The sequence below is a fragment of the Myotis davidii genome, unplaced genomic scaffold, assembly GCF_000327345.1.
Source record: "Myotis davidii unplaced genomic scaffold, ASM32734v1 scaffold370, whole genome shotgun sequence".
Lineage (NCBI taxonomy): Eukaryota > Metazoa > Chordata > Mammalia > Chiroptera > Vespertilionidae > Myotis > Myotis davidii.
The window spans coordinates 16,893,912-16,908,007 of NW_006288615.1; the positions used below are offsets into that span (position 1 = coordinate 16,893,912).

General features: G+C 44.1%; 1 protein-coding gene across 7 annotated transcripts in view; it reads right to left on the bottom strand.

Moving 5' to 3' along the window:
- Nucleotides 1–14,096, bottom strand: part of RAPGEF4 (Rap guanine nucleotide exchange factor 4) — a 225,534-nt gene that overhangs the window by 72,081 nt on the left and 139,357 nt on the right. For all 7 annotated transcript variants that reach the window (XM_006760619.2, XM_006760617.2, XM_015561981.1 and 4 more), the window contains 2 exons: nucleotides 2,014–2,098; nucleotides 180–240 (listed from right to left, as the gene is read on the bottom strand). In XM_006760619.2, coding sequence (XP_006760682.1) covers nucleotides 180–240; nucleotides 2,014–2,098 — 146 coding nt within the window. The remainder of the gene's footprint in view (nucleotides 1–179; nucleotides 241–2,013; nucleotides 2,099–14,096) is intronic.

Genomic DNA, 14,096 nt, shown 5'->3' on the forward strand with positions numbered 1-14,096 from the left:
AAAACCACCACGCTCCAGGATAACGGACATGTGCTGGGAATGATCACAGAATCCAAAAAAAAAAGTGCTGCAGGACATGCTGCCGAGTCTGAAAGGGGCGCATGTGCAGTCAGGGTCCCATGGCACAGGCTCCCGAGGGCACTAGCCAGGCGCAACGTCCAGTCACAGCTTTCACTTACACACGGTGCCTCCTTTGGCGTGAGACTCAAAGATGAGAACACCTGCTAGCTCCCGTTTCACCTAGAAGGAAAAGAGAAAGGATGTGGAAAGGCCAGATTTTTTTTTTTTTTTTTTTGGAGGGGGAAGACATGTTCCCTTTCTGAGCAGTGCTAACTGACCCTCTTCCCACACAGCCGTCTCCGGCGCTGCTTGCGCTACTGTTGTCTAGAACCACGTTCACTAGATTTGCCGCTAGATTCTCAAAGCTCTAACATGAGCTATTGTATACGCTCATTCATACAAGACCACTGCCCTACAGATGGTTTTTGTGGTTTCACACTTATGCTCTAGCCAATTTCACTGCCTATCTTTTGTCTTGGGCGAGAAGGTAAGAGCATCTATAGTATCATGTGACTCCATTGCTGTTACAGGCTCTTCCCTGCGTCCTACATAATGCATCCCTGCAAACGTGTTGGGAAAGTCAAAGTCTTCAAGGTGAATGAATTATTAAGCTCAAATGTGTAAGCATAGTTATATTCTGAGATAGCTAAGAAAAATTTTTTTATTCCAAATTATGGCCCCAAATTATGGCTCCATCTCCCTAAGCTTTAAGTAGCCTGAGAATGTTCCCCAGTGCCTGGGTACCTGTGGTTTGAGGGAGGAGAGGAGACTATCCACACTCCTCTCCATCCCGTCCGGACTGGGGGAGCCAGAATGGGGCATGCTGGGGACCTGGAGCACAGGCAGGGACAGGGGTCTCCCCGCACCTTCCTCTGCGCTGTGAGCCCCGGGCGCTTACATTGGCGGGGGCTCCCCGGTGAGGCTCCCAGACACTAGACCTCCTCCCTCTCCCCACGGATGAAGTGAGGATGAGAGGACAGTGGTGGGGAGGCTGGACCACACTCCTGGTTTCTCTACCCAGTGAGCAAGCTTGTGGACCCCCGGGAGAGCAGGGGGAGGGGGGAGGAATGTGAAGGCAGCTCTGTTGGGTTGAAGAGGGAGGCGTTTGGAGCCCTTCTGCTTGGGGCAGTGACAAATGCCTCGCTGGTCTCTTCAGAGACCCCCGGAGCAGGGACCACAGACACTGCTAGCATATGATAGCATAGTGTCAGCTAGGGAGCTGGGAACGAAAGGCAAATTAGGGATGCAGACGTTGCTAAGGGGCCTCGGTATATAATCTGTGAACATTGCAACTTCTTTTTATTATTGGTGTTGAGTTATTAACATAGAGGAGACATGTGTTGCCTAGAAATCCTGTTCCTGTGATCCTTCTACAGGGGGAGGTGTTTCTGTCCGCCGCCTCCCTAAATATCCTAGTCACTTAGAATTTTAGAGCCAAACAGCCATTGGGCCACTTATCACTATTGGGTATGCTATTGTGCCCTAACATATCTGAAGTAATTCTCTCTTGAACCTTCTGCATCCTTTCTCAATAGGGCAGCAAAAGCTGGCCACTTGGGCCAGGGCAGGTCACCCTGATTTATCTCCCTCCTCCCTCTGGCTCTGTATTTCATGGGAGGGTCTCAGGGCCATTTTGAAGGCCTGGTATCTTGCCTAGGTGTGCAGGTTCCATAGTTCAGACTTGGAAGGATGAAGCATATGTTCCGATCCCACTCACATCAAATTGCTTTGGGGTTTCCAGCACCTGGGCGACTACTAATGATGTGACAATGCTTGATCCCATTACAGTGATTCTTCTTGGGTACAACTTACTTAGCATCTCATGGGAGAGACCAGGGATGATTTATGAGGCAGAATCCAGATATTCCTGCCCTCCATACCAAGTACACTCCTCCAGTCCTAACTGCATTTAACTCAAAGTCTCCTGACCTTGCTCAATAAGAGACAACTTACGGTGGTAGAAAGATGGGATAAGGCTTTAATGTGAAGGAGCTCATCATAGATAATCTCTAGGTCATCCATACTCCTCTGGCCAGGTCTACAAAGAAAAAAGTAACAAGGAAATAATGAGAAAAAAAGTCATCACTAAAGCCTGAAATACGGAAGTGGACTCAAGGGTCAGTAATACAGCTCAGATTTCTTAGGAGGAATCTCTATAAAAAGATACTGGCAGAGGGCGAGATTATGCCATTATAATCCCTAAAGGAGGTTTTGGAATGAATGTGTTGTCAATGGAAGAATGGGCACAGAGTCCCCTACCCTTCTAATCTCAGAGGGTAAAACATCTCTGCTCACGTTGTAGTTGGCTAATCTATCTCTCACTTTGTAGATGACTGCTCCAGAAAATTGCTTTGCATTACCATCTTAATCAATAATAGGAAAACTTGTCTTTAACACAACTAGAAACAACTGATTTCATCAACTGGATGATTGATCCAAATTCCTTGAGATCCTGTGTGGTATCTTAGCCTAACAGAATAATAATGCTGCTGTCACTATGTTTAAAGTTGTATAATACACTTCTACCATAGGACTTAAATAAGGGATGTAGAGACTCATTATTTTCTTGCCTATTCCTGAGAAGGTGAGGGCATGAGATGAGCAGAAGGCAGATAGTAGTGTTTGGGATTAGGAAGAAAGGGAGAGAAGAGAGGTATATACTTCCACTTCCCAAACTCTGTTTCATGCATGACCACTGTCCCATGAGGTGTTAATTAGTATACTAGTTAGCTTCTCCTCCTATAATTTATTTTAGAACTAGTATCCAATAATCTTCCTTTAAAGATAGGTTATGTGGATGTTATGGACATTTTGACATGGAGGGACAGAATAGATTCCTAATCACTTTCACGCCTATAATTATTCTGGAATCACTAATAGTGTTTAACTATAGATCAAAGAGAACATCTGATTGGTGAGGAATTGAGATATTCTATTGCTCTCTGCAATGTAAGAAACCTTGACTGATGTGCTATTAAAATTTTGAAACAAATTGGTTATTGATTCTGAGAGTACTAGGAAGTCAAGCTCCATGTAGATGGACAGGCCGCATTTGCTCTCAGCGAATTCCTGCAGTCATGTATGTCACCTACTACATGATCATCAGTCTATTCTACACATTTTGTCTTAAAATTTCAGTAACTTATTGTATTAGTCAATGTTACTGTATATTAAATACTTAAACTTTAGTGAGCTACTGGTGGTGTTCCATGCTTAATTACATTGTATTTTTAAAAAGTGGTCCTGGGTCAAATAAATTCAGGGAGCGATGGTGTACTGAACAGCGCTCTGAATTTCCAGGCTGAAGATAAAGTTTTAACCGCAGTGCACCCCCCACCAGCCGTGTGACATCAGCCTCAGTCTCATCTGTAAACTGGGACATGCCTTCCCGAGAGAGAGGTGTGAGCTGAAGGAAGCAGTACATGTGAAGGTACCTGCATATTTATTTGTGTCGGTGGGAAAAAACCCTCAGCAAAATGATATTCAAAACTCAAACCTTTGCATAAGAAGTTTAACTGACAGAGTACAACATTTGGGCCAGCAAATTACATCTGAAATTTAGTCAATTATAGGTAAGTACTCTGAGCAATCAAAACTGAATTGTAAATACTCCAAAATAGTTAATTGGATTAAACACTTATGCAGCCATTCATAAGATGGGGTTGATGACAGATCAAGTGGGGGCCGTCAGAGGAAGAAAACTCTTCGCACACCTTGCACATCACCTTCTCAAGGACATTTAGCATGAACAAAAGAAGATGATGTGCCTCTCTTACAGCATCTACGAAGGGTATATTTCCTAATCTCGACTATACAAAGACTGGGACTAAATCCATGACCCAGGGAGATGCCAGCCAGGCCCACCTCCTGCCAAGGACCACCACTGTGCATCAATCCAGTGCTTAATGGTGGACCTCAGAAAAGATGGGACCCAAACACACCAAAGAAAATACTATGGCCACAGGGATTTGAGGGGGCCAGGCCTTCTTAGCAAGGGGCTAATCTACTACTTGACTTACACATGGGATTTTGAAAGGAGGATCCTTGGGGATTTAAAAGTCAATGGAGTCACCTCAGTCCATCTACTGTGATAGAGGCAGCTAAGGTGAGAGTCTCAAGGCTGGCGTAATAGGATTATGCTCTTCAGCACAAGGAGCTGCCCCGCTGTTCTTGCTACTTGACATCAGCTGCAAATAGCATGGACCCTCCTAGAAGCCTGGCTAAAGAGAAATCAGTCGCCAAGTCGCATTCTCACCTCCATGGGATGGGCTGTTATGGAGGGAGGAGGAAAACTCCACTGGGAAAAGGAAGTGTTAGAATTTAGCTCTAAAATCCTAACACATTCAAATTTGGAATTTTGGGAGCAGATCTCTATGAGTTTAGGAAGAGTGTTTTTACATAATATCAATATGAAATGCATATTGATCAACGCTTTTTTCTTCAGGTGTAGTTGATTCTTTTTAAAAAGTTTTTCTCATATTAATCAACTCTTACAGATTAAAAAAAAGTGTTGCCTTTAGAATCAACACATCACATTACATTAAAAATAATTACATATTGTCCAAGAGTTAAAACATATGAGAAAGAACTCTGTCAGATCCTCAGTGCAGCATACTGAAAATGTGACCGCTGGTTCAAGACACCCTTTACCCATTAGAGGTAGTCTGAGGACCTGCACCAAAGTGTAGGAGAAGGCAAGGATGGCAACATGCAAGCCATTTTTGAAATCTACTCATCATCCCACTGCCGAACACCACTGAGCACTGATGGAAGCTCTCTTCTCCCCACGCTGCCCGCTCCCGGCTCTCTCTTCCTGCTTTCCTAAACATTTCTTCTCCATGTCTCTTTTGATCTGTTGTTCTTTTGTTCACCTCCTAAATTGTGCTGTGTCCCAATGTCCTGCCTTCAGCTCTGTTCTCATTTTGTTCTGCTTTCTCTCCCTTTGAAAAACCCCCGACTTTCACCTATATAACGCTGAGACCCACATCTTTATCTCCAAACAGATGTCTATCCCGAGCTCGGACAGCTTCCTGGCCAGCTCTTCCCAGACAAGCCACAGCTCCACAAGCTTACTGCCCAGGGTGCTCCCTCGTCATCACAGGGCAGGTCTCAGTGGACTTTTGCAGACTCAGCTATCTTCCTTTCCTCTCTTCACACCTTCCCTCATGGCTCTGTTCTCTGCTCCACCCATGCCCCGTGTCTCTCCATTCCTCAAAACGTTATGCTTTTTCATGTCTCCAAGACTTTTCACATGCGTCTCCTCTCTTTGCCTAGGATTTTTTTTCCCCCCCAGCTTTAAGCCCAGCTCAGATGTTATCTCTCCCAGGTAAAACTGGTTCTCCAACCTTTATTCTTCCATGGCACATGGCCCGGCTACTGTGGTGATTACAACATACCGCGAGGAATGTTATTTGCTTAAATACCCATAACCCTATACTGCTCTTCTCAAGAAAGTGCACAGGGTGCTGGACTGGGAGCAGAAACTGGATTTGAGATCTAAATCATGAACTTCCTAGATGCCCAATTGGTCTAATGCCTTATTTTTGCATTTCTAAAATGAAAACAATAAATATGATTGTTGTAAAGACCAAAAGAGTTAATATACATGAAGCATTGATTCATTGGAAATATAGCACAAACGGAGGATGAAATTATTATCAGGGTGGATGTTCAATACAGTTTATCAGATGATCGAAAATACTAGTTCTCACAATTCATGCTGAATTCAGGGTCTGTCCAAGGGACATATGGAAGCAATACCAAAAACCAGTTCCTGTCTTGTGGCCTGAGAAAAATGGGGGTTTAAGCTCTGTTATCCCTCCTATTCAAGGCCAAGTAAGACAGGGTGGCCACGACACAACTCATTTTTGTCTTGGCAAATAATTAATGGAGGGGAGACAGGATGAAAATGTTGAACCTCACCTCATACTCCAAATCCTGTTAAGTGATAAAAAAGATATATTTCTAAAAGACTGTGGATGTATTCATCCAGCTGCGAGGAAGAACTGTCATCTTAGATCAGCTGAAGTTACTCAGTCAAGATCAGCGAGGGCCTGGACAGCAGCGATCTCCAAAGACCACGCAGTATCTGCTAGGCTGGGCCCTTTTGTGGCTGGAGAGTTGTCTGCCACGCTAAAAGTCTGATGGAAAAGACACTTGAAAATCCAAAACAGCACTGAAAACAGACACACACCACCACCACAAACCACAAAAGAGTCCTATGGTTGATCAGAGATTTTAGGAATTCTTGGGTGACCAAAAGCAGATAGGAATAAATGTCTGAGAATAGCTGGAAGCAGCCACAGCTCAACTCAGATAAGAAAATCAATTTGGAAACAGCTTGAGTGCCCATCAGGAGATGAATGGATAAAAAGCTGTGGGACATTTACACTATGGAATACTATGCAGCTATAAAAAAGAGGGATCTCTTATCCTTTGGGACAGCGTGGATGGACCTGGAAAATATTATACTAAGTGAAATAAACCAAATATCACATGATCTCACTTATTTGTGGAAGCTAATGAACAAAATGAATTGACCAACAAAATAAGACCTGAAGCATGGAGGCATGAGACAGACTAACATACCTCGATGTGGGGTTGGGGGGACAAGAAGAGATAAACCAAAGAACTTATATACTTACTAGAGGCCCTGTGCTCAAATTCGTGCACCAGTGGGGTCCCTCAGCCTGGCCCTCAGGAATCGGGCTAAAACCGGCTCTCTGACATCCCCGAGAGGTCCCGGATGGCGAGAGGGTGCAGGCCAGGCCAAGGGACCCCACCAGTGCACAATCGGGGCCAGGGAGGGACGCAGGAGGGCTCCAGGATGTGTCCAGCCTGACTCCCTCAGTCCCGATTTGCCAGACCCCAGCAGCAAGCTAACCTACCGGTTGAAGCATCTGCCCCCTGGTGGTCAGTGCACATCATAGCGAGCAGTTAAGTGGCCTTAGCATATCATTAGTATATTATGCTTTGATTGGTTGAATGGCTGACTGGATGACCACACACTTAGCATATTAGGCTTTTATTATATAGGATATGTTTGGCCCATAGTCACAGGCAATAAAGTAGTGAAGACCTGGGGAGGGTGGTAGGGGCTGGGAGGAGGGCAGGGGGGAGGGGAAGGGAGATATCTGTAATACTAGCAACAATTAAAAAAGAAAAAGAAAATCAGCACAGGAGGAAGACGGCATTGCTGATAAGACAAGGCCAGGAGCGAGCAGGTCAGAGTGGTTCATCACAAGGTCAGCGGTCAGTCAGGGCCCTCCCCGCCCCCACTGAGCAGTAGGCAGTGGCAGAGTGTACTGCCAGGCTAACACTCAGACCTGCTCTCTAAGATGAAGGCACAGCCGGGAGCCCGAGACAGAAGCAGAACAGAGCATGTGACAGCCACGGCCCTCCTGCCAGACACAGAGGATGGGCTCCATTCCTGGGAAATCCTCCTTCGTTTCAAAACTCCTGGGAAGAAGTGGGGGGAGGGAGTTTAGCCTGCACGCTTCCCCTCGTGCCTCTCATGAAGCCAAGGCTGTCGGGAAATGTGGCCCCCAGCGCCTCCAGGGCTGGTTCCGCTGTGGGTGTGACCACCACACCTGCCCAGAGACCCACATGGCAACTTATCCTACCCCTCCCGGTGCTCACGCATCATGTAATAACCACTACAGAGACATAAACACTTCCCCCGGATGCCCTGGAGAAAGCTATGGTAGCCTTTTGAAAGAGAATGGAACAAAGCTTAAAAACAGCTTCGTCTCTGAGTCCTAAATAACATTCAAAATGAAAGGGAAAAAATGACCCTGAGGTCTGAAGTGGCCAAGTAATCACAGGGCAGGCCACTGTGCTTGGGCAAGCCACCCGGGTAGCCATGAACTTTTGGGTCCTGTTTATAGCACGTTTTTAATGAGCTGAGAGAAGTCAGCACTGCAAGGTGTGAAGAGACTTACTCTAAAGCATGAGTATATTCAGTTAGCAAAGCAACAAAAGCATTCGTGAGAGGTTGGCTACCAGCAAACTCACTGTTGCCCGGGGCCTCAACATGTCATTAGAATTGAAAGTTGACGGAAGTCCCAGGGAAGAGGCCAGATGAAGCAAAAGCCAGTGTGACAACCTGTGCCACTGAAGTGAATAAAAATGTGAGTCCCCCCTCGCGCCCTCCCCCCCCAGGGGGATCTTCATGTTGTGGCTGCAGGGACAGAGAACAGGCCACCAGCTCAGAGCTGCTGTGCCCTCTAGTGTCTCAGAGAAGACTCGCCTCTCTGCTCTTGCATCTTCAGGCAAAGGTTCTCATCTCGATCCACCCCCGCCCTAAAAGCGCACCGGGCAAGTCTAAAACGGTGCCTTCTCCACCACGATCTCTGAACAAAGTCGTGCTTTCAAAGCAGGTTTCTCTTGGCAAAAAGCGGCATTACGCACCTCTTCTGCTTTGGTCTTCACGGAGATGGCAGGGGGAAAAACGGAGGAGGGATTCTGCAAATCAGCCCCCAGCCTGTTCAGAGAGTAATGAAAGCGTCCCAAGGGCTGAAGGCAATTTGGCTTTCAAGAGTCAAGGGAACACTGTGCCCGGAGCAGGAGGAGGGATCTCCCAGGCACCTTCAGAGAGTAACCTGCAAGGCTAGGGGACTGAATTGACTCTCAGGCTGCTCTGAGTGGCAGCTGGCGAATGTACCCGGTCTTTACTTGTCCTTCTCCAGGTGTCACGGGGAGAGATATTAGGCATCCCTGCTTCTTCACAAACCTGCATGGTGCCACATTGATGTGGATTTGTCAGATCCCGCTGTGGAAAGGCCTAGTTTCCGCAGGGGCCGCTTTCTGTCTAGTTACAGACACGGTAATAAACGGGGATGGATGGAGAAGCAGTTTGTACATGAAAGGATGGGAGGGCCCAGGTGACTTTGGAAACTGCTGGTAAATACAGTTTTATCAAGGAATTATCAAGGTCAGAGACAGAGACCCTCAGTTCTTGGGATGTGGATAAAATGAAGGATTCATCCAGCCACCAAGTAGCACATGGACGTGGCGCCTGGTAAAACATGCGGGTGAGAAAGCAGATAACCAGTTCTTCTAGACCTGCTGCCTTTAGACCTCTTCCCTGGCGCCTGGGGGAAAACCCAGAAAGTCAGCGTTGTCGATATCCACGGAAGCCACAGTCAAGCTTAAAAATAAAGAAAAGGCTTCATCATATTTTTCTGGAGTTGAGAATGCTTTGTTGTATTGCAACGCTCCACCTCAATTGGCCTGATTCTCCTGGTTACAAGTCATTTCTCAAACTTGGGTCATTTTCTAACATTCGTAAGGTCTTCTTGAGAACTCACCTTCTTCCACTTCTCTGACTGGTAGATTTGGTTTCCCAATCACATGTCTAACAAACCAGCAAATTGCTTTTCTTTTCTTCACCGCCTAGCCTTGCTTCTTAAGAGTTAGATCTTAAGTGGTAGAGCCATTCCAGGAATCTGGAGTAGGCAGACTTGGGCTCAGTTCCTGATTCAGCCACAAGCACCACTGTGTGATGTTAAGGAAGGCATCTGACATCTACTAAGCTCAATCTCTTCATTTGACAGTTGTGGATAAGGCCTACTCAGTTCACAGAGTTATTTTGAGGTTCAAAGAGGCGATGTATGTGAGGTCACTATATAAACTTGTGTGATTCATTTATTTTTCAATATTTTTATTGATTTGAGAGAGAGAGGAAGGCAGAGGAAAGGAGAGAGAGAACCATCAATCGGTTGCCTCTTGCACCCCAACCGGGGATCCAACCCGCAACCTGGGAATGTGCCCTGACTGGAAATCGAACCAGTGACCTTTTGGTGCATGGGATGATGCTCAACCAACTGAGCCACACCTGCAGGGCTCATTTATTAAGTGTTAATTTTTACTTTAAATTCTGGCTAGTGGTTTGATGTTCATATTTTTCTATAGTAGATGGTACACTTGTACTCCGTTAGGGTCTATATCAGGGGTCCTCAAACTTTTTAAACAGGGGGCCAGTTCACAGTCCCTCAGACCGTTGGAGGGTCAGACTATAGTTAAAAAAAAAACAACTATGAACAAATTCCTATGCACACTGCACATATTTTATTTTGAAGTAAAAAAACAAAATGAGGACAAATACAATATTTGTATTTGCATGTGGCCCATGGGCTGTAGTTTGAGGACCCCTGGTCTATATGGTAGTCATTGAATAAGATAAGATTTGTCTGTAACAATTATTTTTAAATCAGATTTCTATAATATATATCCTCTCAAGTGCTCAAAGAATAAACCCAGGAAGCAATTTTGAACCATTTTTGGTCCAGGACAGGTGGTAGAGTAAAGAACACAGGTTCTGAAGTCAGACAGACCTGGACCAAATCCTGAGCCCACCACTTTTGGGATAAACACAAGCAAGTGACTTAACCTAAGCCTTTTTCCTAATCCATAAAATGGAGATAGTATTAATAACTACCAAACAGTTCTGTTGAAAGAACTGAATTAGGTAATTATTGAACACAGTTTCTAGCACACCTGAGTTCAGCAAATGTTGGCTAATTAACTACAACTCCCCTGTGAAGAGGGTAAGTAGGTCTTATTAAACTCATTTTATAGCTTAACAGCTTTGTAGTCTGGAGTTGTTGGGTGATTTATTGGTAAACTGGTAAGATTAGAATCCAGGGCTCTTCCACTCAGTATTTCTTTTACTCTATTTAGCAGACTCGGGTCAAATGCATGTGTTTCATATGCTGTCATTAATTTCTCAAAATATAATTAATTTTAGTCTCATAAAACTCAATACCTGGCATCCTGTCTATAGTCTGGACTCCGCCAACCCATTCCCTACAGAAGGCAGAGAAACCCTCCCCCTGCAAAGCTGACCATTCCACATCCCTTTAAAACTCTTCAATGGTGCACCACGTGGCTATAAAATAACATCCAAGGTACATAGAGGGATAGCAGACCCCCTTCAATCTGACCTCAGCCTACTCTCCAGCCGCATTTCCTAGCTCTCCTGGTCTGGGCCCTCCTTCAGTGTGAAGCAGCTTATGTTCCCTGCTGGAGCTCTGGACATCATTCTGCTCCCACACCAGGCTAGTTCTTTCTTTGTCCCGGGAAGAAGAGCACTAAAATATTACTTTTTTTGCTGCTGTTAAGAAGAAAGAGCTTGATAAAGTACAGGGAATATAGTCAACAATATTGTAATAACTATGTCTGGTGCCCCGTGGATACTGGAAATATCGGAGAGAGAACACTTGTAAAGCATATGATTGTCTAACTTTGCTGTACACCTGAAATGAATGTAAAATAATATTGAATGTAAACTGTAATTGAAATATAAAATTAAAAAATAATAAATTAAATGAAAGAAGAAAGGTTTGAGAATTAATCTAAACATCCAACAATGACAAACTGAATGTATTAAGGACTATTCAGAGGACAGATTACTATGTACCTATATAAAAATCCCATCCTTAAAGAATAGTTAAGGTTAAGGGAGAATGCCATGATATATTATTAAGTATAAAAAGTTATGAATTGAAATAGAACCAGAGGGATAATACCAACATGTTAATAATAATTATTTTGGGGAGGTGGAATGCAGGTGTCATTTATTCTTCTTTAACTCTTTTGAGTTCCCAAAGTTTCTACAATAAACAGATTGACTTGACCAAGAAATAGTCATTAAAATCTTTAGGTAATCTTATATTGAACCCTAAACTATAAACGGGCAGCTACATCCATCTATCCCTCTCCCAAATCTGAATCCTCATGGCGGCAATCCAACTGTTGGTTTCTGGGACACATAAACAGGGAGATAAGGGTCGATTGCTTTTATGGGGGAGAAGCAAATCCAACCCCAAGAAAAGGCCCCCTTAATGCAATAATTTCTTCTGGTAAATTCTATAGGCTTTCACTACGGCACAGCAATCTTTCCAGGAAAAACAATGGTGAAGTTTGTCATGCCGTGAAGGGAAAGATGCACAGTGAGTTTCTCATTTCATTAAGATTAGGCTCTTTCAGTCACACTTCTCTTTTCATCTGATTTGCATTTGAGAACTGCCAGCCGCCCAATTCCAATGTTTGGACTTCACAAGTTTGAACATACTCTTGGCATACCCCAACAAAAGTCAAAACCCTGGGCACCACTGATTTTAGGCTTGCTAATCTGGGTTCCGCTGGTGAAGCAAATTTCCCTATCATTATCAGGATTTCAAATTCCACGCCCTCAAAAACAGCTTGGACAAATAAAGGCCCTATTAAAATAGGCTCTGCTAAGAGAAAATACACAGCCTCTCAAGCGCCCTCTAGAGCAAATCTGTGGAACAGCCAAAATGTCCCCCAACTCACACCTATCCCCAACCCCCACCCCTGTATTTTTTCATGTCATTTTAAATTGTTTCCTTTCAACCTCATGCCCCATAGCATATGTTAGAAAATATTAATTTATCGCATGAAATCATTGAACTTAAGTTTCTGAATTTCCGATCCATTTGAAAGACTCCAGAATCTGCCAACCATTCTCTTGATATGTATGTAATAAAGAAACTTTTTACATAATATATTTAAAGTAATAAATATATTAAATATTCATATTTCTTCTGCTCGGGTCTGACTTAATCTCTTTCTGAACTACTTAAGTGTCTAGCCTTTTAAGGAATTTCAAAATTATACACCTACCTAGAATTAGATTTGGGAAATGCCATCTACTTCATTTCTCTCCCACCTTTTGGCTAGATCCTCATAGACCATCCTAAATAGTGGAGCATTATATTTTACTTCACTTGGAAGAAGAGGTTGTGAGGCTTGTATGGCAAGAGCCGTCTTTGTCCCCTGAAGCCTCTTTGTATCCAGCTGGCCTCAGTGTGCAACATGCTGCTGACCTGGTCACTCCACACCTCTGTGCCCATGGCCCCACCCCCAACCCAGAGTATCTGCTCAGAGTTAGCCAGAATGTATGTTTCTTCGGGTAAAGGTCTCCATTGTACTTATTCGCGGCAGGGTAACCTCATTTTTAGGCTTGTAAACAAAGCAACATCCACACAATAAGCCCTGAGGGTTCATTTTAGGTTTGATGGTCCTGTCTGTGAGCTGCAACAACAGCACCGTCAAACTGTCACTGTTCCATGGCACTTGCCTCCAAATGCCACCCAGGTCTGCACCTGCGAAACCAGGATGCACATTGTGAGTCATTCTGCCTGCCACCACATGAAAAGCTAATTTCACATGCAGAATGTATGTGTGTTTTTTCAATACCAATAGCAACAAGAGTGTGCCAAAAAAAATTCCCCCTGAAGCTCTATTCTGTTTTTAAACTACAGAACATTCTTTCATACTTTGACAGATAAAATGCTGCAGTTAATGTAATAAACAGAGAATTTTTCTAAGTAGCCTGTCAAAACAAGTGACACTTTTTTTTTCTTTGCTAGCAAGTCTCAGATTCAGAACAATAGGAAGTACCTTTCAAAGCAACATCTTCATTATACAATCAAATTCCCCAAGTAATCTTCTCATCAAAGAATATTGTGTTATTTCTTTCCCAGTAATTATCAGAGTTCGGCAACCTCTCTGGCAGTGGCGATGGTTACAAAATGCAGCTGTGCTGAGTTAAAAACTGGAGGGTCCTGCTCTGGCCAATACGGATCTGACGCCTCCACATTCCTGAACAACTTGGCAGTTTGGGCAGTAAAAGGGCAACATTTCTAGGACCTATGAACATGCAGCAAGTTTCCTGGAGCCAACTGCTCAGCTGGTCTCTTCAAGGACAGCAGTGATACTGGCCCTTCTTGATCAGCTAAGCTTATTTTCTTTCCACTTAAATAAAATAAGGTAGACGCTCCAAAGGTTATCAGATTTTTAAAAAAATGGTGTGTGGGGGTAAAGTTTGAAAGTCTGTCTCATTCAGTGAGATTCCTTCTTTTTTCAGTTTCCAATCTCTTGGGGGGCTTTCTTTGCAATAGAAGGAAAAACCGCAAAATACAGACTCATAAGAGGAACCACCAACCCAATCCAATGTTTGGAGTTTTGTAAAATCTGGGAAGGTGGGAAAATCCCAAGGACACCCAAAAAAA